This window comes from Mustela erminea, chromosome 18 (genome assembly GCF_009829155.1).
Source record: "Mustela erminea isolate mMusErm1 chromosome 18, mMusErm1.Pri, whole genome shotgun sequence".
Lineage (NCBI taxonomy): Eukaryota > Metazoa > Chordata > Mammalia > Carnivora > Mustelidae > Mustela > Mustela erminea.
The window spans coordinates 30,991,569-31,016,871 of record NC_045631.1 but is presented as its reverse complement, the minus strand read 5'-3'; the positions used below and the strand labels follow the sequence as shown (position 1 = coordinate 31,016,871).

General features: G+C 39.8%; 1 protein-coding gene and 1 long non-coding RNA gene across 4 annotated transcripts in view; one reads left to right on the top strand and one right to left on the bottom strand.

Moving 5' to 3' along the window:
- The window catches only part of ANKFN1 (ankyrin repeat and fibronectin type III domain containing 1), a 489,950-nt gene that overhangs the window by 458,428 nt on the left and 6,219 nt on the right, over positions 1 to 25,303 (top strand). For both annotated transcript variants that reach the window (XM_032320627.1, XM_032320628.1), the window contains 2 exons: positions 8,697 to 8,863; positions 15,428 to 15,641. In XM_032320627.1, coding sequence (XP_032176518.1) covers positions 8,697 to 8,863; positions 15,428 to 15,641 — 381 coding nt within the window. The remainder of the gene's footprint in view (positions 1 to 8,696; positions 8,864 to 15,427; positions 15,642 to 25,303) is intronic.
- The window catches only part of LOC116577433, a 69,965-nt gene that overhangs the window by 39,709 nt on the left and 4,953 nt on the right, over positions 1 to 25,303 (bottom strand). The gene's annotated exons all lie outside the window — the stretch shown is intronic.

Below are 25,303 nucleotides of genomic sequence, written 5' to 3'. Positions count from 1 at the left end.
TCTATTTTTGCAGAGACCCCTGCTGCCCACTGAGAATGTGAATAGGGAGGCTTTGTCTCTTCCCCATGCTTCTTCTTATAACAGGCCAATAAGAGGCAATTAGCAGGAGTTCTATCAGTTCAAATGAATTGTAGGATCTGTGGGAGGGTGAGCACTGGGTGGATGGAATGGAGGCAGACTCTCTTTGGATTGCTCCCCAGACACCAGATTTAGAAGCAGAGAGGCAACTGCCATTTTGAGACCTGGGCATCTGAATCTGAATTTATCCCTTGAGGATAAATGGATTAAGCCTTTCAGTTTCCCTTGCTCCAACCATTCAGATGCCAAAAACAACTAAAGAATAGCAATTATTATTTTCCAGAAGAGAAAGAGTTACTAACAGAAGCCTGAATCACACCTGCAGACTGGGACTTGAGAGTCCTGGGTCCTCTATTGTGTGACACTGGCAATCACTTAAACTTTCTGCACTTTTTCTGTGTCAAATGATTAATAACGTTGGCCATACCACTCCCAAGAGGCCTGAATGGGAATATGACCCCATGCAATGAGTTCCCCATCCAAAGAACATTATTAGTCCATGATATGACTGCACTGCTATTACAAAATACAGTTTGGGTCATGGTATTTCATTTCAAGTCAATACATATATATTAGATACCTACTGTGGAGATTCAGAGATGCCTAAGACAGTCTCTGCCTGCAGTACAGTGGTAACAGCAAAATAATGATACAAACTATTATTAAATGAGCTAAGATATGCCAATCATAAGTGATATTGAAAAAAGAAAAGGAAACACATTTTTCTCAAGGTATCAGAAAGCCACCTTGGAGGAGAGGATATTTGATGTGGGTGTTAAAGAATGGACAGGATACTAATAAACATGGACAATAAGAAAAGCTTTCTTGTCAGGGGGAGCAGAATGAGCTCCCTGGAACAAAAGGTCTCAGAAAGAGTAGGGAAAAGAACAAGTTGTCCAGTTCAGCTAGATCAGAGAAATGATGTGAAGAAGCAGTGGACATAAAAAGGTCTGGAAAATTCATGGCCATACTGGGCAGTATCTTAAGAGTCAGACTGAGGAATCTGTTTAAGATGGATTAAGAGCACATTTGGGGGCATAGTTCATATAGTCCAGTATTAGGGCAGAAACAAACCCTCCCCCCATAAAGGAAACAAATACAGAAGTAAGAAACATTGGGAGTATTATAGAAGATGGAACAACTGTTTCAATGAGAAAAGGTGAAGTCTAGAGACTTCCGGAGTACTCCAATGGTTTTCAGCCTCAAAGACTGTGAGGATATTGCTGCCATTACCAAAAGAAAAAGTCAGAGAGGAATATGACTTGGGGAAGAAAATGATGCTTTTAGCTCTATCTTGAATCTGAAGGTGCAAATTCGACATACAAGTAGACATGTCCGTTTGGCAGTAGAAATAAAGGAGAGAGGGTTGAGTACTAAACACAGAAATTTGGCCAGTGTCTATTAATAATGACTGAAGCCATGAAAGTGAATGATTTCCTAGGGACAGATAATTGATAGGGAAAAGAACTAAGGAAAATACTTCACTGGAGAGCTAACCAGGAGTCCATTCTGTATGAAATGGTCATTACTGTTCCATGATTATAGACAAAAATACATGAAGTTCATTTCCCCATGTCTCAGTGGTCTTCATGGTAATAATCAATGATTTGAGATCAATTATAATAGTGTATTACTCTAAGACCCTGGAGGACCAAGCCCTGCAAGTGTCCTCTGCTTTTTGGGAGGTTCATGCACTTTTCCTGAGCAGCCACACTTTGTCCTACTACTGTTACTTTCTAGTCTACAATTTCTTCTCTCCACTCATTTATTCATTAATTCAATAAATACCTATTAAGTAACCTACTATGTGCTGGGCACTAGTCCAGGTACTAAGGAACTCCAAAGAATAAACTCTCCATGAAGCTTACATTCTCATGGGGGGAGACAAACAGTAAACCAATCAACAAACAATACTGTAAATGTCAGACAGTAGTGAGGGCTGTGATGAAAAATAGTGTAAAGGACTGGGGTGAAGAGCAGGAGCTGCAATTTTATATAGGATGACCTGGGAGAGTCCCTTTAAAGAAGAAACATGTAAGTAGAGACCTGAGATTTTCCTGCAGTGGGTATGACAAGGGCAAAGGCTTTAAAGCAAGAGTGTGCTTGGCTAAAAGATCAGTGTAGGTGAAGTATAGTGAGCAAGAGCAAGAAAGACAAGAAATGAGATCAGAGAGTCAACAGCCAGATCATGCAGGGCCTCAAAGGCCATGATAAGGACTTCGGATTCTACTTTCAATGTGTTGAGAGTCCAACAGATAATTTTGAGTGGTAGATAATTTTGTAAAATCTGGTAACCCCCCCAGATGAAAAAATAAAAACCAAAAAGCTTAACTTTGTTTAGCCCAGCATTTTCTAAATTCATTTGGCCATGACTGGAAGCATTTTTGGTGTGGCACTTACTAAAAAACTAAGAAAACACACTTTAGGATATGATGCTCTAGAACACTGCTTCCCCAACTTCAATATGCATTGAGATTCACTAGGAGAGCATGCTAAAAGAGACTCCTGGAGCCCCACCACACAGGACTGGAGAATTTGCTTTTCTAACAAGCTCTCAGATGATACTGTGCTGTCAGTCCATGGACCACACTTGAATTAATACTAGAACACACAAAACATAACATTTCAAGAACTTACAAAATAGAGATGTAGTTATCATAGTACCAGAATTCAACAGTGCCTATCTCTTTGACTAAAAGCAATGTAAGACTATCAAACATTAACCTTCATCTATGAAAGCTAAGCCATAGATCAAAGCCTAGGTCTCAAGAGTTCCTGACTTTAAGATGTTTTTCCCTGGAATAACATATATCTTCATATTCTCCTGGTCCTCCTTTATTATATGATAGGTGATCCAACTGATTTATGAGAACCATGTAAGTTTCCAGAAAAGATCACCTCATTGGGCGTAGTTCCACTGACATACAAAATTCTATTAGTCTTTTCTAGAGATCAGGAGGAAATGTTGCCAGTAGCAGGAAATCAGTACACTCCAGTACAATGTTTATAATACTTCAGCAGCATCAGCAACAATTTTTAAAAGATTGCTGGACCTTAGTAAGAATCATGAAAGACTCTACCTTATCCCCAAGAGATCAGAGCTTTCCAAGAAACAGATTATTGTACTGATTACCATACTTCTTCCATTAGACTTCAGTCCACAAAGCATTTAATAACAATTTCTACAGGAACTTCAAAGACTTACTATAATGGGTCTAAAACCCCTCAAGAAAGATGCTAAGCAATTTTTACTTGTTTTTTTTAAGTAGGGACTTCTGCCTTCCATAGGTAGACCCACAGCAAAAGGTCAACAGATACACTAAGCATTTCTGAGAAAGAGAACATTACTGGAAATTCAATCAGAACTCAGAAAGTCATAAGAACACAGGAATTTTGGGAAATTATGGGAACACATCAATTATAAAAAGTTTACACTATATTTTGGTTTGACTTGTACAAGTCATCCCTGTCCCAATGAAAGGATTTGAGATTTGGCAAACTGACCATGTTCCTGCCAGTGGCCTGAGTGATCATAAATAACTTGCTAACCAGCTACAGAAAACTGCATCTGTGCCTATTCTAGCACTAAATAGATCTAGCAAGGACAGAATGATAAAGGAGCTTAGCCTTCTGTCTCCTGGAGTAAAGAATAGACTGGGACAAACCCAGAGGCTATTTCCTCACAGGATTCCTGTAGGGGAGAAGAGGACTGTCATACGGATGGGAGAGCTCCATAAGCAGCGCTGAGCTAAGGCAAAATGCTACATTTCAAACCCAGGCCCCCTCCATAACCTGAGGGCTGACACTCCCCCCTACCCCAACCTTTGAATAGAAGCAGGGTGATACTCCACTGCAGTAATCAAGCAAGTGCCTGGGTACCAACAAGGGTCACTATTTAAACTGTTCGCAAAAACAAAAAGAAAAGCAGTACCATCATGAGCCTTCAGAAACTCTGTCCAGTGGTGTGGCCTCTTGACGATTTGCCTAGCTTGCACTAAGGAGGTTGCCCTGTCCTGATCCTATGGGCAGTCACAACTGAGAGCAGGCCTATGATAAGAAAAGTTGATTTTACTGATTTCCTTGATTCTATGATTCATACTGATTGGACTGGTAAGATTATAAAACTGGGGGATTTTTAAAAAACAGTTTGAAGCCTGGCATATATTTCATACTTCAGTGCTTGGCTACATATTTCATTCAACAAACATTTGCTGGGTTGCCACTGTATGTCAAGTACTGTGCTTGCGCTGGATATACAGATGTTAATAAGACATAATCTGACCACCAGTAAAGGGTACAGAAATCTATACCAAAAGTCCCAATATAATGAAAGCCCTGCTGTACTAGGTAGGCTATTGAGTTTCAAAGGAAGGACATCCAATCCTTCCTTAAAGAGGTAACATTTGAGCTAATCTTGAATTAGAAAGAAACATTCAGAAAAGGAAAGAAAAGGCAGACCTAAAAAGGAAAATCATCTTAAGTGGGCTGCACAAAGGCTAGGAGACCTGAGGAAATGCAGCCCAATTAAGTACACTCCTAGTAGCTCATGGTGAAAGATGCTTATGGCACCTGAGAAGACAGGAGATGAAACTAAAAATTAAAAAGTCAGAATCACAAAGGGTACCTACCATCCTAAAGAGGCTAGACTTTATCATGTAGGCAATGGGGAGTCATGAAAAGATTTGTTTAAAAGGAATAATATGGTCATCTTGGATTTTAGCAGCTCTAAAGATGGACTGCAGGAGAGCCAAAGCAGGGAATGCTGAGACTAGAGGCAATGAGACAGCTGAGAGAGTGGTCCAGGTGGTAGTGATAAGAACCGGAACCAAGATTGCCACAGTAGGGGTGTAGAAGAGAAAGCAGAGGCAAGAGGAATTGAGGAGTTAAAATCAATAGGACTTTGTGATTGATTTAATGTGGCTGAAGAGCAAAATGGAGGAGCCAGAGAGTCTGAATAGGGTGCTGAGATGGATAATGTTGCCATCTACCAAAATAGGAAAGATGAGGAGAGGAACAGGTTTGGGGGAGGGGAGAGATGATGAGTTCAGTTTGACAAATGATGAGTTTTGAGGTGCCTGTGGGATATCCAGGCACTGAGCCTAATGGAATCCAGGCCACAAGCTTACAAGAAATGGCACAGTCTCAACCCTCGTTCCTAAGGCCCATTTTTCATGATTTAGGATACCACTCCTGAATTCCAACTGTCAACTCATTCACTCCCAGGAATCTTTAGAGGGGCATCTTGTGCCCAGGTTCTTTCTGACACACTAGCAAAGAATCCTGGAACTAAACTGACCACAGGAGGTAATCTTATTGATATTTTTAGCTTCCAAACTAGGCTCCATGACCCTGACTGATTAGGATTTTATTAAGTTAAGATCTTAGGAAGAATTTTTTAATCTCAACCCTGTTCCAATTTTCTAACTCTGAATGCCTCATTATTTCTGAGAGGTCAGGGTAAGGGTGTGAAAAAATTTTTTATTTTGTTTCTGATAGGTGCCACATGCTGTTCTATGCACTGTATATATACGATATGATTTAATTCTAAATAGACATTACTATCCATCTTAGATGTGGGAAAACTGAAGCTCCCAGAGGTTACATGTCCAATGCCACACAGGTAGTAACTGTCAGATCTGATTCAAACTCCCAGTTCTGTCTGATACCTAAACCCAAATACTTTCTACTCTTCTCTACACTTAATCCAACTTCTTGTGTTGGTGTCAAATGCATTTTAGTCTGTCACTATCTCATATAGAAAAAATAGAGAGAAAAAAACACCACAGAAAATTAGCCTTACTGTGTAAATTACTAACAAATCATGTGGTCCAGATAATGCACTGTTGTACCCTTGTATCATTTTGTCTGTTAAATGCATGTGATTCACATTAGAAAAAAAAAAAAATTAGAAGCTTCCAGTCTATCCTTCCCTCCTCTGTGATGGCTACCAAATGTATCATTGCTAAACCACAAAAGACTATGTTAAAGTAGCATTTGTTAAAGTAACATTAAAGGCTCTGCATAAAAACCACTAGCACGGGAAAGTGAAGCGCTGTAGTTGAAAGGTCCTTATAGCTAGCTGTGGTGAGTGGCAAGGGGTGGGGGGTGTGGGCGCTGTGAGACCACCCACCAATCCAAGGTTCCTACCACAAGGAGACACAACAAGAGAAAGTTGTGGACACCCTGGCGTTTTAGAATTCATATGGGAATGATAGTGTTTCTTTTAAAGAAATTCTTTAGTGCCTTTTCCTAATCTCCCTATCTTCATAAGTGCTAACAGGATATAATCCCTCCTTGAAAGGCATAAAGACACATTCAGGGAGTTACAAGAGTAAGTAAGTCAAGAGTAAACTACAAAATAATGGTGACTCTTTCCTGTATAGCTGCCAGTAAATATCATAGACCTGAAATACACTTTTCAAAACAGGAAAATCAAGAGCACAGAGAGAAAAGAGGATGGAGGGAAAGAGGAGACTTTGGAGGAAGGGTCTGCCCTCTTCAGACCAGGCCATGCATTTTTTTGTTCATTTGGTCAATGAACATTAACTGAAAAGCTATAATGTTTCAGGTTTTGAGGAAATAAAAATAGGAGACATGGTTCTTACCCGCAGAGAAATCACAGCCTAATACCAAGGCAGTCAAGTAAACACATAATTCTAATAAAGTGGGTAACTGTCTTGATACATTTAGAAACAAGTGCTCTAGGAGCACAAAAGGAGAGAAACTACCTCTGCCTATAGAGAAAGAGGTGTCAGTGAAGATTTACTGAGGAGGCACTTAAGCTCAATCTTCAAGGATCAGAAGAAGCTGACCTGAAGACACTGGTGTGACCTAAAGATACTGGTAGAAACAGGTGTTTGAGGACCAGAAAAAAGGCACGTGTAAAAGCATGGAAGTGTAACAGGACTTGTAGTAAGTTCAGCCTGACCAATGCTTAGAATTAATTTGAGTGGAGGGTGAAGGGTAGTTGCATGATGGAGGATATGATTGAAGATTTATTCAAATTATAGATCACAAGACACTTTCCTTCTGGTGGTAAAAGGTTTGACTTTGTCCTGAAGTCAAGAAAGAGCTCAGTGGAGGTTTTTAAGCAGGGAAATAGCATGCAAAGCAGATGGTTTAGGAAGAGCTCAATAGTTTGTTGTTTACTGAATGGCCATATGAAATCAGTTCTTCTGTGTGTCAGGCAAAGAAGTGCTAGAGTAGAGGAAGTGGGGAGGATGGACTTGACACCACAGAGAAAAATCAATTCTAGAACTGAGAAACACCTTGAAATAACGGTGCACAGCTGAAATAAGGATGAACCACAGAAGCCCTCACGACATTCTTCTCTTCCACTTCCATATGGAAACACAAACAGGGCAGGTTACCTGTACCAACACCAGCGATTCACCTTAGGAGAAAACCAAACAAGGAAGTAGGCAGTGGTAAGATGGGACTTGGAGGGTGCCTAGAAATCTCTCAGTAGGCAGAGAAGTTGGGCTTTCTCACTAAGGTGTAGAGATAACAAGATGCCCCATTACGAGGCACTGTGATTTTCATTTTCCTAAATGGCCACTTCTGGGTCTCAGGAATCAAAAGTAAGGACACCTGAGGGCAGTAATTAGATATTCTTCCTAGAATTCCTCACTAAAGAAGCCAGAATAAAAATGTTTCCACAGATTTGTGGAGTTCTAATAGACTGTTTCCATAGCATGAAACACAGTGATACAGTTAGACACATAGAGTAAATGAGGTTCCTAGAAAGTGAGTCTGAAAATTCAGCAATGGCCAGGAAGAGACTGGTACTACACTAGTCTGATTCAGGATGCTTTCCTCATCCCACTGCAATCTGTTGTTTTAGTATGTGATCAGAGAGAAGTACAGGAAATCTGATCCATCTCAGGGTACCCACATGAGCCTGAGTCCCACACTCCTCTCTCCCTCCTCCATGATGGAGATGAAGGTTATTAGACTGTTCCCTCTGGCCACTGGCCCATTATCTTTTGAAAGATGAAGGCCAAGTCTGCCAAAGACAAAAATGGTCTGTTGAGGTATCAGCTCCATCATCCTTCCACGGACAAGGACAGGGACAGGAGCAGGGATAAGAATCAAAACCCATCCTGCCAGGTCCTAAAGGAAGTTTTCCAGCCAGATAAAAGACATCCCAAGAAAAGTGTGTTTTGTATCTTCTGGGATTTCTGGCTTTGAAAAGAAGCATGTAAGATACACAGTGGAAATCAGACATGAAAATCAAAATTAGGTTTCAGATTGCTACTTGACTTTTTTCTTCTTTAAAGTGATAAGCAAACTTATTTTCTCAGAATATGTGTGTGTGTGTGTGTGTGTGTGTGTATGTGGCCTTAACTTTAGGAGCAGAACATAAACTGCAGCTTGAGCCAAGCCCACTTCCCCATACCTTTACCAGGACTTGGTAAACCTTAAAAGGGAATACTGTCTGACTGAAGCCAGACAACTGGCCCCTAAAGAGCACATTTATAATTTATTTATGGCTTAATATTTTCCACTGATAGGATTAATAAATCATGTTTTCATTCAACTTGTTTTCTCTGAGGTATGAATTTCTCTATTTTGATACCAGATCTTAACATGTTTTATTTTGCTTGTCCATTTTCCAGTTCATTTTTGCAGCTACAGGGAGAAATTTATTAGTCTGTATTGCCGCCTTTCTGCTGTGGTGGAGCTGGATTCTCTGAATACCCAACAGTCCCTGAGGGAAGCGATCTCAGACAGCGAGGTTGCAGCTGCCAAACAAAGACACCAGCAAGTTTTAGATTTCATGCAGGTAATAGTTTGTTTCTTCTGAGGCAGAATGAAGGAAGAAGGGGTAGAGTGGAGGGGATGAGAAACAAGCATAAAAAAGAACAGCAATCGGGGTTTATTTAAAGATCACAGCATGCAAGTAGCCTCTTGATTTGGTTAAAATTTGGAGTTCAGGAAGAAGTGAGTTTTTAAACAAAGCCTTAAGAAAAGCTACATATAAATCACAGCATTACTAAGACCTGCATCCGTTACTATGGTAGGTAGTAGTGGCTTCCCATATGGAGAGAAAAATCACTGCTAGAAGAACTAGTAATCAGATTATCATTATTACCCAGTAGTCCATTGATAATTCTAACAGAAAGAAAAATTGTATCAATTAACTCAATATCCCAGAGTTATATTAACCCAAATCCAGTTGGACCTCGTGCTTTAGACCCCTTTCTGGCAGAGCTGACTGACACTCTAATGTGTGGCTACAGGGGCTGGAAAATGTGTTCCCTATCTATGGTCTTGTCTAGAAAAGCCTTAAGATGACACCTCAAGTTCTTGTGACAGGGGCAGTGACTAGTCATCAAGACAATTTGGAACTCATCTAAAATTGCCCGTAAGTCCCTTGGACAAATCTTATGATCTTTCTGCCTAATATTACCCAACTCACAAAATGAGTATACCAGCAATAGCCTATGATAGATACCTAGGATATATAGTTAGTTCAATTTGGTAAATATTTGTTGAATACCCAGATGTCAGGCACTTCAAGAAAGATACAAGTTGAATTAGATACAATCCCTGACCATAAAAAGCTTTAAACCCAGTAGGATAGACAAGAAATGTGTATAAATACTATTTATAAAATGAGATAGGTGCCAAAAGAGGAGTACTGAAAAAAAAATTGTGTCAACACAAAGAAGTAACACTTTATTAATATTTGTGGGTGTAAGAAAAGTTGCCACAGAGGATGTAACTGATATCCAAGCTTGGCCTAGAGGGATAAATTAGACTATACAGTAGGGAGAAACAGACTGGGGGCATTCAAAGAAAAAGTATAAACAGATAAGGCAGAAAGAGCAGGAAAACAGTATTTGGGGAATGATGAGTAGTCAAAGTTGGTTGGGCCATAAATTGAGTGAAGGTAGTAAGAAAGCAGGCAAGAATGAAAGTAGCAATGAGATCAGTCCACAAGGGCTTTATTAAAGGCTATAGTAAGAAATTTGTACTTTATTCTGTAGACAACAGGGACTTGGCCAAAGTCTTAAAGAAAGTAAGTTACAGCCTCTCATAGCTATTTAGCATAGATTCAAGCTGGCAGATAGTCCTTTTCAGTGGTATAGCCATACTGGTTGTTTATAGTAAGCACTCATTCTCATTGGCTATGTTTGTAGATAATTTCCATACCATTCCTGGATTTAAAGAGAAGACCAAAAGCAGTGAAATCAAATATGAAGCTATCACAATCATCTACTAGGCAAGGAATGCTTTGAGCAAATAAATTTCTCTAAACCCCAACCTCCTGGTACGTCTGAGTGGCTCAGTCGGTTAAGAACCTGCTCAGGTCATGATCTCAGCATCCTGGGATGGAGTCCCACACTGGGCTCCTTGTTCAGTAGGGAGCCTACTTCTCCCTCTGCCTGCTGCTCCCCCTGCTTGTGTACATGCTCTCTCTCTCTCCCTCTAACAAATCAATAAAATCTTAAAAATAAAATAAAATAAAATAAAATAAAATAAAATGAATCCCAACCTCCTAATCTGTAAAATAGGGAAGGTAAGTGTACTACTAACTCATACTGTTACTGTGAATTCAACAACAATAAAGCACCGAGCACACTACCTGCACATAGTAAATATGAAGTAAATTATATATTCATTTATTCGGTTATTAATAAGGAGGGAAAATGCTCTGAAATATGGGTATACAAGATTTGGAATTTACTTAGTACTCAGAAAGAAGATATTATAATATACTTGCAAAGTGGTGAGCAGACAAATCTTATCCTACTTATCCGACTCCATAAATGAGAGACCTTAAATGACCTCTCAGACTAAAGAAATAAACCTCTTAAGAAATAACTTGCTCTCTTGACCTGAAAATATGGTATTTAAAAAAACCAGACATTTATGGCATTTATTTCATTTACAGTAAAAGTGGAACATTAATATGAGGAAGGGGGTGGGAAAGGGAAGAATGAGGCAAGAGAATAAAGACTGGCTTACCTTTTCTATCCAATATAATGGGCAGTGGAGCATCAGAAAAAGAACAATGGCCAGAAATCAATTAGCATACATTTTTAGTCCTGAGTTCTACCGATAGACCTTGGAGTAATGGATGATTCATTTGATCTCCAGGGCCCTGATTTTCTCATATATAAAATGAAAGGGTGGACGAGATGACTTTGAAGAACTGGGTGGCTCTAATATTTCATGATGTCTTTAACATCCACAAATACATTTAGAGAAGCACTGTCTAACCATGCCTTAGGTTCTGTTTCTGCTTTATTCCACTTAAGACTTCCCCTGAATCCAGTATGGTCATCCAATGAGAAAGTGGACTTTCTTCAGTCTTTCTCAGTCTCAGACCCCTCAGGAGTTCCTGGCTCCACTCTTACTCTGTGGCCCCTTCTTTTTCACCTACTCTAGGGCTCCACTGCCTTTTTCTCTCTTCCCTTTCATCACACCATTAAGTGGGATGGATAAAGACAAGCCAGGCCAGCAATTCCTCAAAGTTCCCAAAGCAGGTAACTTGAGAGTCCCCTTTACATACTCTCCTTCCAGCCAGCCAGGTACACGTAGACTTGGATAAAAGCCAATTCCCAAAGGGTTCAAAAAAATCACTTCTTACCTGGGTAAACCCTGACCATCTCCCTGTACTCACAGCCTTCAATGGATTGCTTTGCTCTATCCAACATGGATAACTTCACTGATTAGAGATAATGCAATATTATTTCTCCCCTTATCTATGTTGGGCTTCTCAATCCCTCTCTCACTCAGAATGAAAACCAGCTGGAGCCACTCACCCATTGGCATTCACAGCTCAGCCCACCACACACCATAACCTGCAGAGGCAACCGCCAGCCGTGAGAGCATTTGTATGATTCCAGATCTAAGACAGTGTTGAAGTCACTACACAAACCAAACATTGTAAAGAGCAAGGGAGTCTATGTAAATACAGCGAGGAAAAGAAGCCAAGGAGTGCAGCCAGAAAAGGGGAGGGCCTGGACCAGGGGAGGTGAAGAAAATCATAGATAAGGTATATAGGTTTTATAGACAGCACACACAGCAGAAATGTCAAAGTGTAGAGACTTGGAGCTTGGCATATTTTGAGCTGCTAAAGCCTAAAGGGCAATTAGGCCATAATTTATATACTGTAATGCTTCAAATGCTCCTAAGCTGTAATAGAAACACAGCTCATTAAATATAGCCAATCTATCATCCCCTCAAGCACCTTGTAACTGTGCTGTGAGAAAACCAATCACCTTTACATTTTAATAAAAATATTATCTTGCCTGAGTACAGAGAAAGGGTGTAATTTATGGGATGAAAACCAAAAATTTTAAAAGGCAGGGTGAGAAATGGATGCAGAACTCTTAACCAACAGACCTACGGAGTTCATGGTCTTTTCTTTTTTAAAAACGTGTCAGCAAGTCTTTAGAAGCTGAATTTGGACCTTAAAATCAGGGGGATTATGTTGTCAGTTATTTTTAGATCAACAGTATAAGGTAAAATGGGTGAAAATTGTACTTCTTTTAGGGCTACTTAGCTAAGTCTGTTAAACTCAGCCCAGAGGCCTCCCTGTACAAATATTTTAAACTTATATCAGCTAATACTTCTTCACTTCATCACTGAGAAAAAATAAGATATAAATTGTTTATACACATAATTTTAAAATGTATACTAAATCTCCCTATCCATCCTCAGCAGTAATGCTGAAATAATCTTACCCAAAGAGAACAAGAAGATTATTATTAACAATTGTATTAGTTTCATAGGGCTGCTGAAACCAATTACCACAAACTGTGTGACTTAAAACAACAAGAAATGTATTCTTTCACAGCTCTGGGGACTGACAATCTGAAATCAAGTATTGGTCAGGTCATACTCCCTCTGGAGGCTCCAAGGGAAAATATGCTCTCTGCTTCTGCCAGTTTCTGATGGCTGTTGCCATTCCTTGACTTGTGGCCACATCACTTCAATCTTTGCCTCTGTGGTCACACTGCCTCCTTCTCTCCTGTCTGCCAGTCTCCCTCTGCCTATCTTATAAGAACGTCTTTATGAGACATTTGTTATTGAATTAGGGTGCACCCAAATAATCCAAGATAAACTTCCTTCTCAAAATCCTTAACCTAATCACATCTTTTGCCAGGCAAGGTAATATTTACTCTTTTATCATATACAGTAATATTCACAAGTTCCAGGGCATCGAGGTGGCTCAGTCAGTTAAACATCTACCTGCGGCTCCGGTCATGATCTCAGGGTCCTGGGATTGAACCCTATCTTGGGTTCTCCCTGCTCGGTGACAAGTCTGCTTCTCCTTCTCCCTCTGTGAGCTCTCTTGCTCTCGCTCTCTCTCAAATAATCAAATAAATAAAAAAATTTAAAAAAAAATATTCACAAGTTCCAGCGATTAGGACATGGATATATTTGGGGAGGCCACACTCAGCCTCACACAATAATCATGACTTTCATAGTAACAACTGAAAACTTAATAACAATGTATCATTTATACAGTGCACTCAGCTACTCCCACTAATACTCATAATAACTCTGTTGGAGGGTAGAGATCTAAAGAATTAGGTAACCATCCATACATTCATTTGTTTGTTCACTGAACAATCATTATTCAGTATCTACTCTTGGCATAGGCAAGAGCAAAAAGAAAGAAAAGTACAGTCCCTATCCTTGGAAAGCACCCTAAAAAGCTGTTCACAGTCATGTAGTGCCTTTAAAATAACTGTGAGACAGAAGTGCTACATGAAGTAGGACCAGTAAAAGCCAGCTGAAAGCACAACAGTCCCATCAAGAAAATTTGCCTGAGTCTCCTCTGGGATTCGCACTCTCACTTTACCCCCTGAACTTCTTATCTCTCCCTCTCCAGTACTCAGCGCATCCTCAAAACCTGCCCACTGCTAAACATCCCGCCCAACTCACTGCCTAAAAAAGGCTAAAATTCAATCAGATGCTTTTATTACCTGCCGTGAATGTTCACTCTGAACATGGCAGACTGTCATAGTTTCAGACTTTACTCTGTATTTTTTAGGAATACCAGGTTTGTGAATATTCTTTAAAGACTACTATTTAAGTACAGATTAAGGCCCTAAGAAGATATTTTGAAAACAAAATATAACACTGGGAAGTCCTTTATCTTTAAAACTTCTATAATCAGACCTTAACTTTGCAGTATTCATACAATGGACACCTTTTACCTGGAAGCTGAGTGCCACCAACTTACCAAATATTCTTCAAAAATAAATCATAAAGTATCAGAACTGAAACAGACCTTAGACATTACCTAGCCCAACCTCCTCTTTTTACAGTTGAGTAAATGGTCCCAAAGAAGTTAACGGGTTGCCAAAGACACCCAGTGAAATCAGATGCAAAGCCTATCATAAGATCCAGGGTGCCATGGAAAAAAAATATAATGTAACTAACAGCCCCTCCTTGGAGAGTCAGAAAAACCAGCAAGTTTATGGCCAGTATCTATTAAGATCTGGGAGACTAACTGTCATCCACAGAGGTAGACACAAACATATGAGTGACTTTTACACTAATAGACTTCAGAGAAATGACTACTGTACTTTTTAATGAAAATATTATTAAAATCACTTTGGTAACCCAGAAACCAAAATGATAACAATATAGAATGAGGTACCAAAAAATGTAAGGTTATTTTAATTACTTAGGAATAAGCTATTAAGCTACTTTGCACTTTAGAAGCACTTATTTTCTATGTAAGAAAGTAATAATTTTAATATATAGAGTTATCTATTTTCTATTAAATAGGTCCAAGAATCTCTGCTTAGCAAAATATTCTAGTAATGCTTTGCTTTTCTAGTTCACATAGAACTGAAGTTACATTTCTTTCTTCAAGTATTCTGAGATTTAGACTTTATCATATCTGTTCCTCCCAATATCCTAATGAGGAATATTTTATCTTATGCCAAAAATTAGTAATACTCCATATGTGTGAGAAATGTACCCTGCAGCTTTACAAAGCACTGTCAAATTCATCATTTCTCCCAGTTACCACAGCAGTCCTGTGAGGTATAAAAAGGGAGGTCTTTGTCCACATTCACAGACTAGGGCTCAAAGAGGCTTGCCAAAGATTATTACAGAGCTAAAAGTTGGGGGGGGGTACCAACTGGAATTCAGGTCTTCCACTATTTGCACTACATGATATAGCCTCTCAGGTAAAAACATATGCAAGGCACAAGAGATTATAAGAAGAGGTATTTTCTGGCTTAGCAAGCCTATGGTAAAATTTTTTACTCAAAACCAATACTGTGGAAAATGTGTCATCTTGGACTCTCAGGGAAACTTACCCATTTTTAATACCTGTTTGATAAACAAAATTTTTTATCATTTCATTCCAAAGCAAATAGATGAAGTTTGGCGTGAAATGAGGTGGATCATGGATGCTCTACAGTATGCAAGATACAAACAACCAGTCTATGGCTTGCCCATCACGAAGCTGCTAGACCCTTCAGAGGAGCAGAACCTCAAGAAGATCAACTCTACATCATCACATATAGACTGTCTTCCATCCCCATCCCCATCCCCAGAGATGCACAGAAGAAAGGCAGTGACCGGTAAGCAATAAGATCTAAAGATCTGTATTTCAGTCTCCAGATTCTTGGTACTGTCTCCACTGCTGAGGCTCTTTTATGCTGAGGCCGTGGTCCCAGCAAACAGGAGGAAATGCTGCATAATGGTGAGAGTCTAAAAGCATCCAGGGAATAAAATCAGAGCAGCAGAGGGACAGGAAACTAAGGCAGTAACCTGAAATCAACTCCATGTAGGATTGGAGAAGCTTTAGTCCAGTCCCAGCCTAAGTTTCCAAGATACAAAAGGACACAGAGCAATGATGGGGCTTCAGAAATGCAGAATGGGGACTGATGCAGTACCAAGTGAAGGCCAAGTCAGCCAAGGGAATCTGACCAAAACCAAGTAAGGAAGGAGAACCGGCCCAGCCTCTAGTAAATAGAGAGTGTCAGGAAAGAGACAGAGTGTAGATCCTAGCCTGGGTAAGAATTCAGGGCAAGCTTCTCATGCAACATAGCACCACTGTCCTGGGATGAAAACTGGGAAAGCAAAAAACATTGGATAAACCAGCATCCTGACCCTGAGGCTAAATAACTAAGTTGGCCTCATCATGAACAAAACAAGGAGACAGCTTACAGACAAGCTGTGGAGATGCCCAGCACATCACCTCTACACTTGGGAATTCAGTTTGAGTTTACATGGAAATGATAAGAACAAAAACATGGTTCAGTTAACACAGAGTTCTACAAAGGACCTCTGGCTTATAAACAGAGAAAAGCATACTGCTCAAAGGCAGTATAGTCCTCTTGCCAAGGACATGTTGAGACTAGTAGTGTTTTCTAGTCATTTAAATTAATGGCATTCAAAGCATCTTCCTTGATTCTATAACTTTTAAGAACTCTAATTCTGTAAGCTTTACAATAATAATTAATATTTTTAATAAACAGCTCTGAAATATGAGCTTGTCCCATAGGGGGCAGCATGGTGTAGCAGAAAGAACTTGGGCTAAGAAATCAGAGACCTGGATTCAAATCACAGTATTTGTTGTTGTTGTTGTTGTTGTTATTATTATTATTATTATTTAAATTCAGTTAGCCAACATATAGTAGTATATCAGTAGTTTCGGATGTAATGTTCAATAATTCATCAGCTGCATATAACACCCAGTGCTCATCATATCACTTGCCCTCCTTAATGTCCTTCACCCAATTAGCCCACCCCCACCCCCACCTCCCCTCCAGCAACCCTGTTTATTTCCAATAGTTAAAAAAAAAAAAGGAAGAAAGAAAAAAAGAAAAAAGCATATCATAGCTTTCATTTACTAGTCTTATAAGCTTGAACAGCTATTACATTTCAGTCTCTCAGCTTCCATGTACAGAAAATAAAATTAATAATATCTACACCTTTAAAAGTTACTTGTAGTTAAGACAGTGTATTTAAGAGATGCATGGCATATAATGGACAATAGACTGTAGGTATCATTTTTAATGTTATTACTCTTATTATAGAAAACTTCAGTGGGGGGGGACATCTGGGTGGCTCAGTCAGTTAAATGTCTGCCTTTAGCTCAGGTCATGATCTTGGGGCCCTGGGTTGGAACCCTGTGACAGGCTCCCTGCTTGCTAGACTGCTTCTCCCTCTATCTCTGCCCTTTACCTGCTCCCCCCACTTCACCCCCACTCATGCTCTCTCTCTCAAATAAAAAAATAAAATCTTAAAAAGAAAAAAAAGAAAAAACAGTAGTAGGGATATGAACCTTATCTATAAGTAAGTTTACATATGCTCCTATATTTTAAAAAACTCAATGTCTAAAGACCAAAACTTGGCAAATGAAAAAACTTGAGAGATAATTACTGAAGTATTCTAGGATTTACCGAGTATTTTTTTTAAAGAACTCTTTGAGTAGAATTTCTCAAGTATATTTTTGTAGACTCCCACTGAGCTGGGCATATGAATACCATCCCTGCCATAAGCTAGTCTAGTGGGGGAGACAATTACATTGACAAAATTTCATGGTAATAGCATATGTGCTATGATGAGATGTGTATAGGGTGCTAATGGAGTCTTCTGGATGTCTAACTGTAAACTCGTAAGATCAACAAGAACTTCCCAGAGAGGATGACAAAGTACTAAAGGGTAAGCAGGAGTTGAGCCAAAAACGAAGGAAAGAAGAGAGCATTATAAGCAAAGGAAGCAGAATGTGCAGCTGTATTGTAATTAAGGGAAATATAAGCGGTTTGGCTGAACTCAGGATCCAAAGATATTGTTCAGCCTTTTTCTCTTTTCATTACAAAAAAAAAAAAAAAAAAAAAATTATTGGCTATCTGCTATGTTCTAGGTACTCCTTGAGGTAACAGGGATATAGTGATAAAGTTGCCACTTCCATAGAGCTTACATTCTAGAAAAAGTAACAATGAAAACATAAACAAGATCATTTCATATAGTGAAAATCCTGATGTATAACATAAAACAGGAATCAAGATGAGCAGGGAGAATGCTGAATTCACTAGGATGGTCAGCAGAGACCTATCTGTGACAGTTACATTTGAACCAACCACAGAAAAAGGAGCCAGTAATGCAAAGATCTGGAGTTGGAATATTCCAGGCAATAAAACAGCAATAGGCCCCGAAGTGGGTGAGGGATGAAAAGAAAGCCAAAGTCATTGGAGCAGAGCCAATAAAGGGGCTAGTGGTGAGAAAGAGTGTAAAGAGGAAGGCAGGGTCCAGATCAGGCAGGGCCAAGGTAAGTAGTTTGGATTTTATTCTGCTTGTGATGGAAAGCTATTGGAAACTTCTAAGCAAGGACTGATATGATCTGAATTATTCTTTCAAATCAAATCTGGCTGTTGTATGAAGAGACCTCAGTGGGATAGTACTGGAAGCTGGGATATCAATTACGAAACCAGTAACAGAGGGCTACCAAGTTTTCTGGCATGAATGTCTCTGAATATCATGACATTTACCAAAAAAAGGTTACACCAGAGGAGAAACAAGCTTGGGTGGTTAGTTAGTTTAGGTGGTTAGTAAGTTAGTTTAGGGCATCCCAACAAAAAAGGATTATGGGGTTTGGAGCTCAGGAAATAGACTGGACTTATAATATGAACTTAAGAATTATTGACATATGAATGATGTAGCTACAAAAATGCTTGGGATTCCCTAGAGAGAGAAGTCAGAGAAGGAGAGGAGAGTCGAAAGATCCCTGTGGAATGGACAGCAGGACTTCTTAGACTAAGAAATAACAACCAGAGGAAGAAGATTAAAAAACAAGAGAGTAGTGTCACAGAAATTAAAGCATGTCAGACAATGGTGAGAGGTTAAATAAAACTGAAAAGCTTCTGTTGTATTATTTTTCTTTTCAACAACGAAGTCATCTGTAATCTGGATGATAGCGGTATATGAAGGGGAGGAGAGAGAAACCCAACAGAAGTAGATCAGGGAGTAAATGGGAGGTAAAGGAATGGAACCAGTAAGGACACATTCTTCAGAATCTTGGCTATGAAAAAGAAGAGGGAGGGCAGTAGCTAGAGAGGTCTAGGGTTGTAAGGGCATTTTTTTTAAAGGCAAGAGAGATACTCCCTCTGTTGTTCCACAATCTACATAAGTCTGCAAATGATTCTTCAATTCCCCTTCCACCTTCACAGCCCTTGCCTGCCCTCTCTGCTCACAGAACCTTCCCAGCATTTAATGTTCTCTTGGCTGCAGGGTCCTAAGGAGGTCCCCTTGGCTGTATGAGGGTGGCCTCTCCTGTGCCACAGAAGTGCCAAACTCTCATAATGGCCAGATGACGGGTTACAAACACTCTCTACTGGGAGGATCTGGCCAATTACATTTGGATTTTATTATTAATCTAAAATGTGAGCGATCATCATTCTGTTCCTTAAAATATAACTCTCTCTTGGGTCCATTTATTTCTCTGAAGCCAAGATTCCATGGGCTGTGAAACACAAAGACGTGGAGGGAAGCAAATGAAAAATGGAACCCAGTGACAGGAAAACTGGGGAGAAACATTTAGGTCCGATCCCCTCACAAAAGCAAAAGCTTTTCAGAGCAATGAAATCTGCTTCTGCATATTCTGTCCTCTGCACTAGTGTGCTACTTTTATTTGGAAACCATTTATGAGGAGGAAAAAAATCCTATTTAGAGGAACATCCCCAGTGAGTTGCCCACAGAGCAGAGTTTGCAATACAATTCCATTCTCGGTGGGTAGGGTTCACCTAATTTCCGAGGAGCCTGCTGGAGGAAGTACAGTCTATCACAAAACTGCCAGCCCAAGATTCTGTTTTAAGGCTGTTGAGTACCTTGGTTTTGTCTTTGTGTATCTGCATGTGTTGGGGGACAGGGGAGCGGGGAGTGGAACTCTTTAACTTAACTTCCCATTTCCTTGTGGTTTTCAAACACAAAGTAGAACTCCTCTGAGTCAATTAAAATTAAGCATCTCCCAAGGACCCAAGGGGGAAAGTTGGCTCCTAGAAAAGGCAACTCAAGGCAGGGGGTGGAACGATTTGGTCCATCACATGGGTATTTTCTCTCCCACTCCTTTTCTGTGGGTATAGTGGTCACAGGCAGCAGCAATTTTTTTTTCCAATACTGCTATTTCTCCTAGTGACGCATGGGTGAGGCAACAGAGGGGTGGGGGGCGTTGTTTCCTTCAGATGCATCTGAAAATTATCCTGATCTTCCAAATGTAAATCTTCCTTGTAACCTTTTCCCAGACAATGTTAAGAACACTATAGTATAAAATAAACAGTTCAAAAAAATCAACAGGATTCTGAAGATGCTGTTTCTCTTGGGAAATCAGAAGGTGAACAATCCCTGAGGTTCTACCCAAGACCTGATGAGATTTATTTTAATTCTTCATTTATAAATTATTTAAATTCTACTCAAACACACTGGAAATAGATTCAGTGAAGCATATAAAAAATACAAATTTGGACAGTGGTACATTAAAAAGGTGAAGACAGATTTTCTTAGGGCAAATACTGCTTATTATTTCTGTCTTTCTGTCCTGCCATGCCCCCTGCCTTTAAGAGAAAAGCAATAGCTTTAAATCAATTATTCTTTCCTGAAATGTCATCTCCACATAACGCCCTCAAAATCCACATCAACTCTACTCTGCTGTTGTTGGCCTGATCCACAGAGACCAGGAGTTGCAACACCCATTACAATGGCAAGAAAGCCAAGCTTCCTAAGCCAGCACTAATACTATGGGCAGAACTTTCATCAAACAACTCCTGGGTCAGTCAGAGGGGAAACTCAAGGTTCTACCAATGCTAGCCTGCCCAGTGGGCCTTCTAAGGGAAATTGAGGAGCACAACCAGGTTTATTAAAATAACAACTAGGCAAGGTGCCTAAAATGCTTAATGGAGCATATGGCCTGGATCTAGGGATGGAAGCTGCACTTTGCATTCTTTTCCAGGAAGAGAGGGAGTGGCAGTGGCCTAAGTCCCTGGAAACTCTCCTCAGTGCCCTGGCTGGCATCCTGGAGATTTTCCCAGCTCATTCTGGGAGGGGTATCCCACTCTAAGCAATAGGTTCCACTAAGTCTTATAATAAATAATACAACCACCATGGAAGTCAAATATTTAGATTCCCACTAGAACAGTGTTTCCCAACTGTGGGCCCATGAACCTACAAGATAATATTTACCACTCCATACCCAAGCCCATTTTCCTCTCCTTGGGTATGACAGTTGTAACTAGTTCTTCTTTTAATTTATCTCCTATTTCCTTGCTCTTAGGAGCTATGGTAAAGAAGGTATATCATTTACTAATTCACTGCTAAATCAAGGCTGGGAAATACAGACTGAACTAGATCATCACCAGCACAAGACACCATACAAGAGAGTATTATTCTCCTTTATTATCAACAGCATTCTCACAGCAACTCTTGGAAGTTTATCTGATTACTGGTTTGTATTTCAATATGTAATATTCGCAATATGTTTTCTAGTTACTCTCTAAATATTGAAGGGAAGAGTGGCACTTAAAAGTATTTCTAACAACCTGATTTAATCACCATAGTACCTATTGGAGACAGGCAATGGATTACATATAGGCCATGGAGGATGAAAGGTTCAGAGGCACTAAGTAATTTGCTCAAGATCACATACACAGTAAGAAGCAAGACAGGACATTACCCCAGGTTTATCTGATTTTAAGATACTTGTTCTTTTTGCTACAGTTAGGCTGACTCTTAAGTCAAGCATCACCAAATATAAAGCAAAATGATTTAGGTGATTATTTTCGGGAATTTCTGTGGCAAATTAAGTAAATTAGCTCCTTCCAGGCTGCTTTCAGTATTATTTTTAAGAAGCAATCAAATCTTACAACTCTTTTTATACTCCCAGATTTCAGTATCTGTTTTAGTTTTAATCAGTTCAGCATACCTGAGAGCTTTGTTGTATGCACCAGAGAAACAGGACAAGAGGCTAATAACACAGTGATGATTAAGTCACAGTCTTGTTAGGAGGTCCTTATAGCCTACTATCCATGTTCAAATTAGATGAGCAGAGATAAACAAGATACAGTGCATGCCCTCTAGAGTTCATGGTTCAATAATGGAGATAAACATGTAAATGAGTTTATAATAAACCTTGATAAATGCAATAACAGAGATATGAATAAAATGCCAGAAGAGGTAAGAGAACTAAGCAACTAACTGTACCTGCAGAAATCAGCACAGGTACTTCCTGAGAGTCCTAAAATATGATTCCCCATTGAAAATTAGAAGCTCAGACCTTTGAAGAACACCTTCATATACTCCTTAGTCCCCTGAAAACTATAAATGCTCAATATTTGTATGCTGAGAGGTCAAACTGCAAACTGCTCTACCAGACTGTGGATTGGAAAGAAGAAGAAAGTGTCACAGACTCCTCAACAGCTGCTTGTAGTTAGTCATTTTTACTATCAGACTTCTAGAGGATTAAATGGTGACCCTAAAATGGTATGTCCAAGTCCTAACCCCTATAACCTGTAAATGTGACCTTATTTGCAGACGTAATTAAGGATCTTAAGATGAGATCATCCTGAATTATCAGGGTGACCCCCAAATCCAATAATAAGTGTCCTTATCAGAGACAGAAGAGAGTCCATGTGAAGACAGAAGCAGATACTGGAGTGATGCCACCACAGACAATGCCAACAGCCACCAGAAGCTGGAAGTGGCAAGAAAATACTCTTTCCTAAAGCCTCCTAAGGGAGTGCAGCCCTAATGACACCTTGATTTCAGACTTCTGGCTTCCAGAGCTGTGAGAGAATACATTTCTGTAGTTTTAAGCCACCCAGTGTGTGGTGATTTGCTATAACAGCCACAGGAAACTAACATAAAACCTAACACGTTTCTCTAGCAGCAGCAACATCAAGAAGTGCTTATTAAGAGTTTAATTAATATAACTCTGTGTGGGTCCCACACAAACTAAATTAGATGAACCAGGCCCCAGCCCTCAGGAAGCTTCCATGGAAAGCCATGAAAATGCTAACGTGAATAGCCGTAGGGAGGTCTTTGGAGTGAGACAAATCTGCATGTGAGCTCCTATCAGCTACTTATCAGCTATGTATAAATTTTAAAATGTAATAAGCCTAAGACTTAATACTCTCATCTGCACAATGGGAACTGTTATACACATTAAATAGGATGAAGAACCTACACTACCTAGCATAATGGCTTGCCCACAGTAAGCATTAAGAAAATGTCAGGTATTGTTATTACTAGTGTAGGCACAAATGAATACATGTGGCCAGCTGAACAGAAACACTGATCAGACAGAGAAGCTCAACTAAATTCAATTCTTTGGATCTTACTTCCAGCCCAATTTCAAATCTTCAGTTAACTTCTCTTCCTCATCACGCTGACAACACCTATTGCTACCATCATCAAAAACAACCCATAGTTCTGAGACCCTGTTACTTACAATGCCCAATTTTTCTCACAAAAGATGAGGAAAAGTGCTGTCTAAAACTTGTTTTAAGACTGTTAAAGTCTGGGACGCCTGGGTGGCTCAGTTGGTTGGACGACTGCCTTCGGCGCAGGTCATGATCCCGGAGTCCCGGGATCGAGTCCCGCATCGGGCTCCCAGCTCCACGGGGAGTCTGCTTCTCTCTCTGACCTTCTCCTCGCTCATGTTCTCTCTCACTGTCTCTCTCTCAAACAAATAAATAAAATCTTTAAAAAAAAAAAAAAAAAGACTGTTAAAGTCCTTCAGCCCAAGACTTTATCCAATTCTCTTTTTCTAGCATGAAAATCTCTCTGTATCTATCTTCTTCCCCACCTCATGCCCTTCTGCTCTTTTTCACTAAAAACCAGTGTCAGCACTGGTGCTCACAAGTGATCACCCCTTCTTGTTATGTCTGTCAGCCTACCATTCTTGTATCTTCAACAGTTCCCTTCCAATAGTTCTTTCATCTCTACCCACAAACATCTTCCCTCAGCCTTGCAACCCAGGCTCTCATTCTATCTCCTCCAGGATATCTTGGCCAATCTATCCAAATTAAATTTACCACCTCTTCCACTGCCCAACCCAGCCCAAATCTACTGCCTAACCCTGCTGCACTTAACTCTTCCAGTTTAAGGCAGATACCACCATTCAGACACTGAGCCCTGAAACCTCCTGGTCGTTTCAGGGCCTTTACACTTACCTCTCCAAATTGTCTAGGACTCTTCTCTCAGACTTTCACATAGCTGATTCCTTCTGATCCTCAAGGTCTCACCCAGACTCCCTTCTCTACGGGGATTCCTCCCTTGGCTACATTAGCAAAAGAACCTTCCTCCCAAATCACTCTCTACCTGAAACCCAGTTTCATTTTCTTCATGGAACTTTGCACTATCTGATATTAATCTTTTGTATTTTTTGACTTATTTATCTTAATCCACACTCTATGAGCTGCTTAAAAGCAGATACCCTATCTGCCTAGAATAAAACAGGTGCTTAGTAAACATCTTTGCATGAGTAATTTCCCTGGATTTCTATTTTCCTCCACATAACCACTGCTCTTGCACAGCCTTACAACCTGGAAAAAAAAAAAAATTAAAGAAACATAGCTTGGACCTCAGCCTCCTGGTTGGCCTCCTTTCTGTATGTTTCCTCCTCATCCAGTTCATCTTACATCCTACCTGCTACAGAATTATCCTAAATCACAGCTCTCAACTTGTCAATTATTTCTTCAAAATTCTTCAGTAGCTACCCACTGGGTACAAAATTAGGTACAAACTCCTTATCTAAGATTTACTATTCTCTTCTGGCTCTCCCCTACCTTTTAAAAAATTAACCTCCCTCTTTTTAACCACTTATTTTGAAATAATTAGAGAAGCAGTAGGTTGCAAAGAAATGTACAGGAATTCCCATGTACCCTTCCCCCAACCTCTCGAACATCAACAACTTAAACACAGCTCTCATACAACACCACAACCAGCTCTCACTAGTTATGTAGACACTTGTCCACGCATGTGTGTATGCATGTGCTCGCACACAAGCACTTAGGCTTACTTGGATAGCTGTGTGCAGTTTTATCGTAAGTATGGCCATGGGTAATCACCACCATAACCAAAATACTCAACTGTACCATCACCCAAAACTCCTTCTGTTCCTCCTTTATTGCCTTACTCATTCCCCCCATCTCTATCCCTGCTACTACTATTCTTCATCTCTGTAATTATTTCACAAATGTTACATAAATGGAATTCTTTATTTTTATTGGTAAGTAGTAGTCCATAG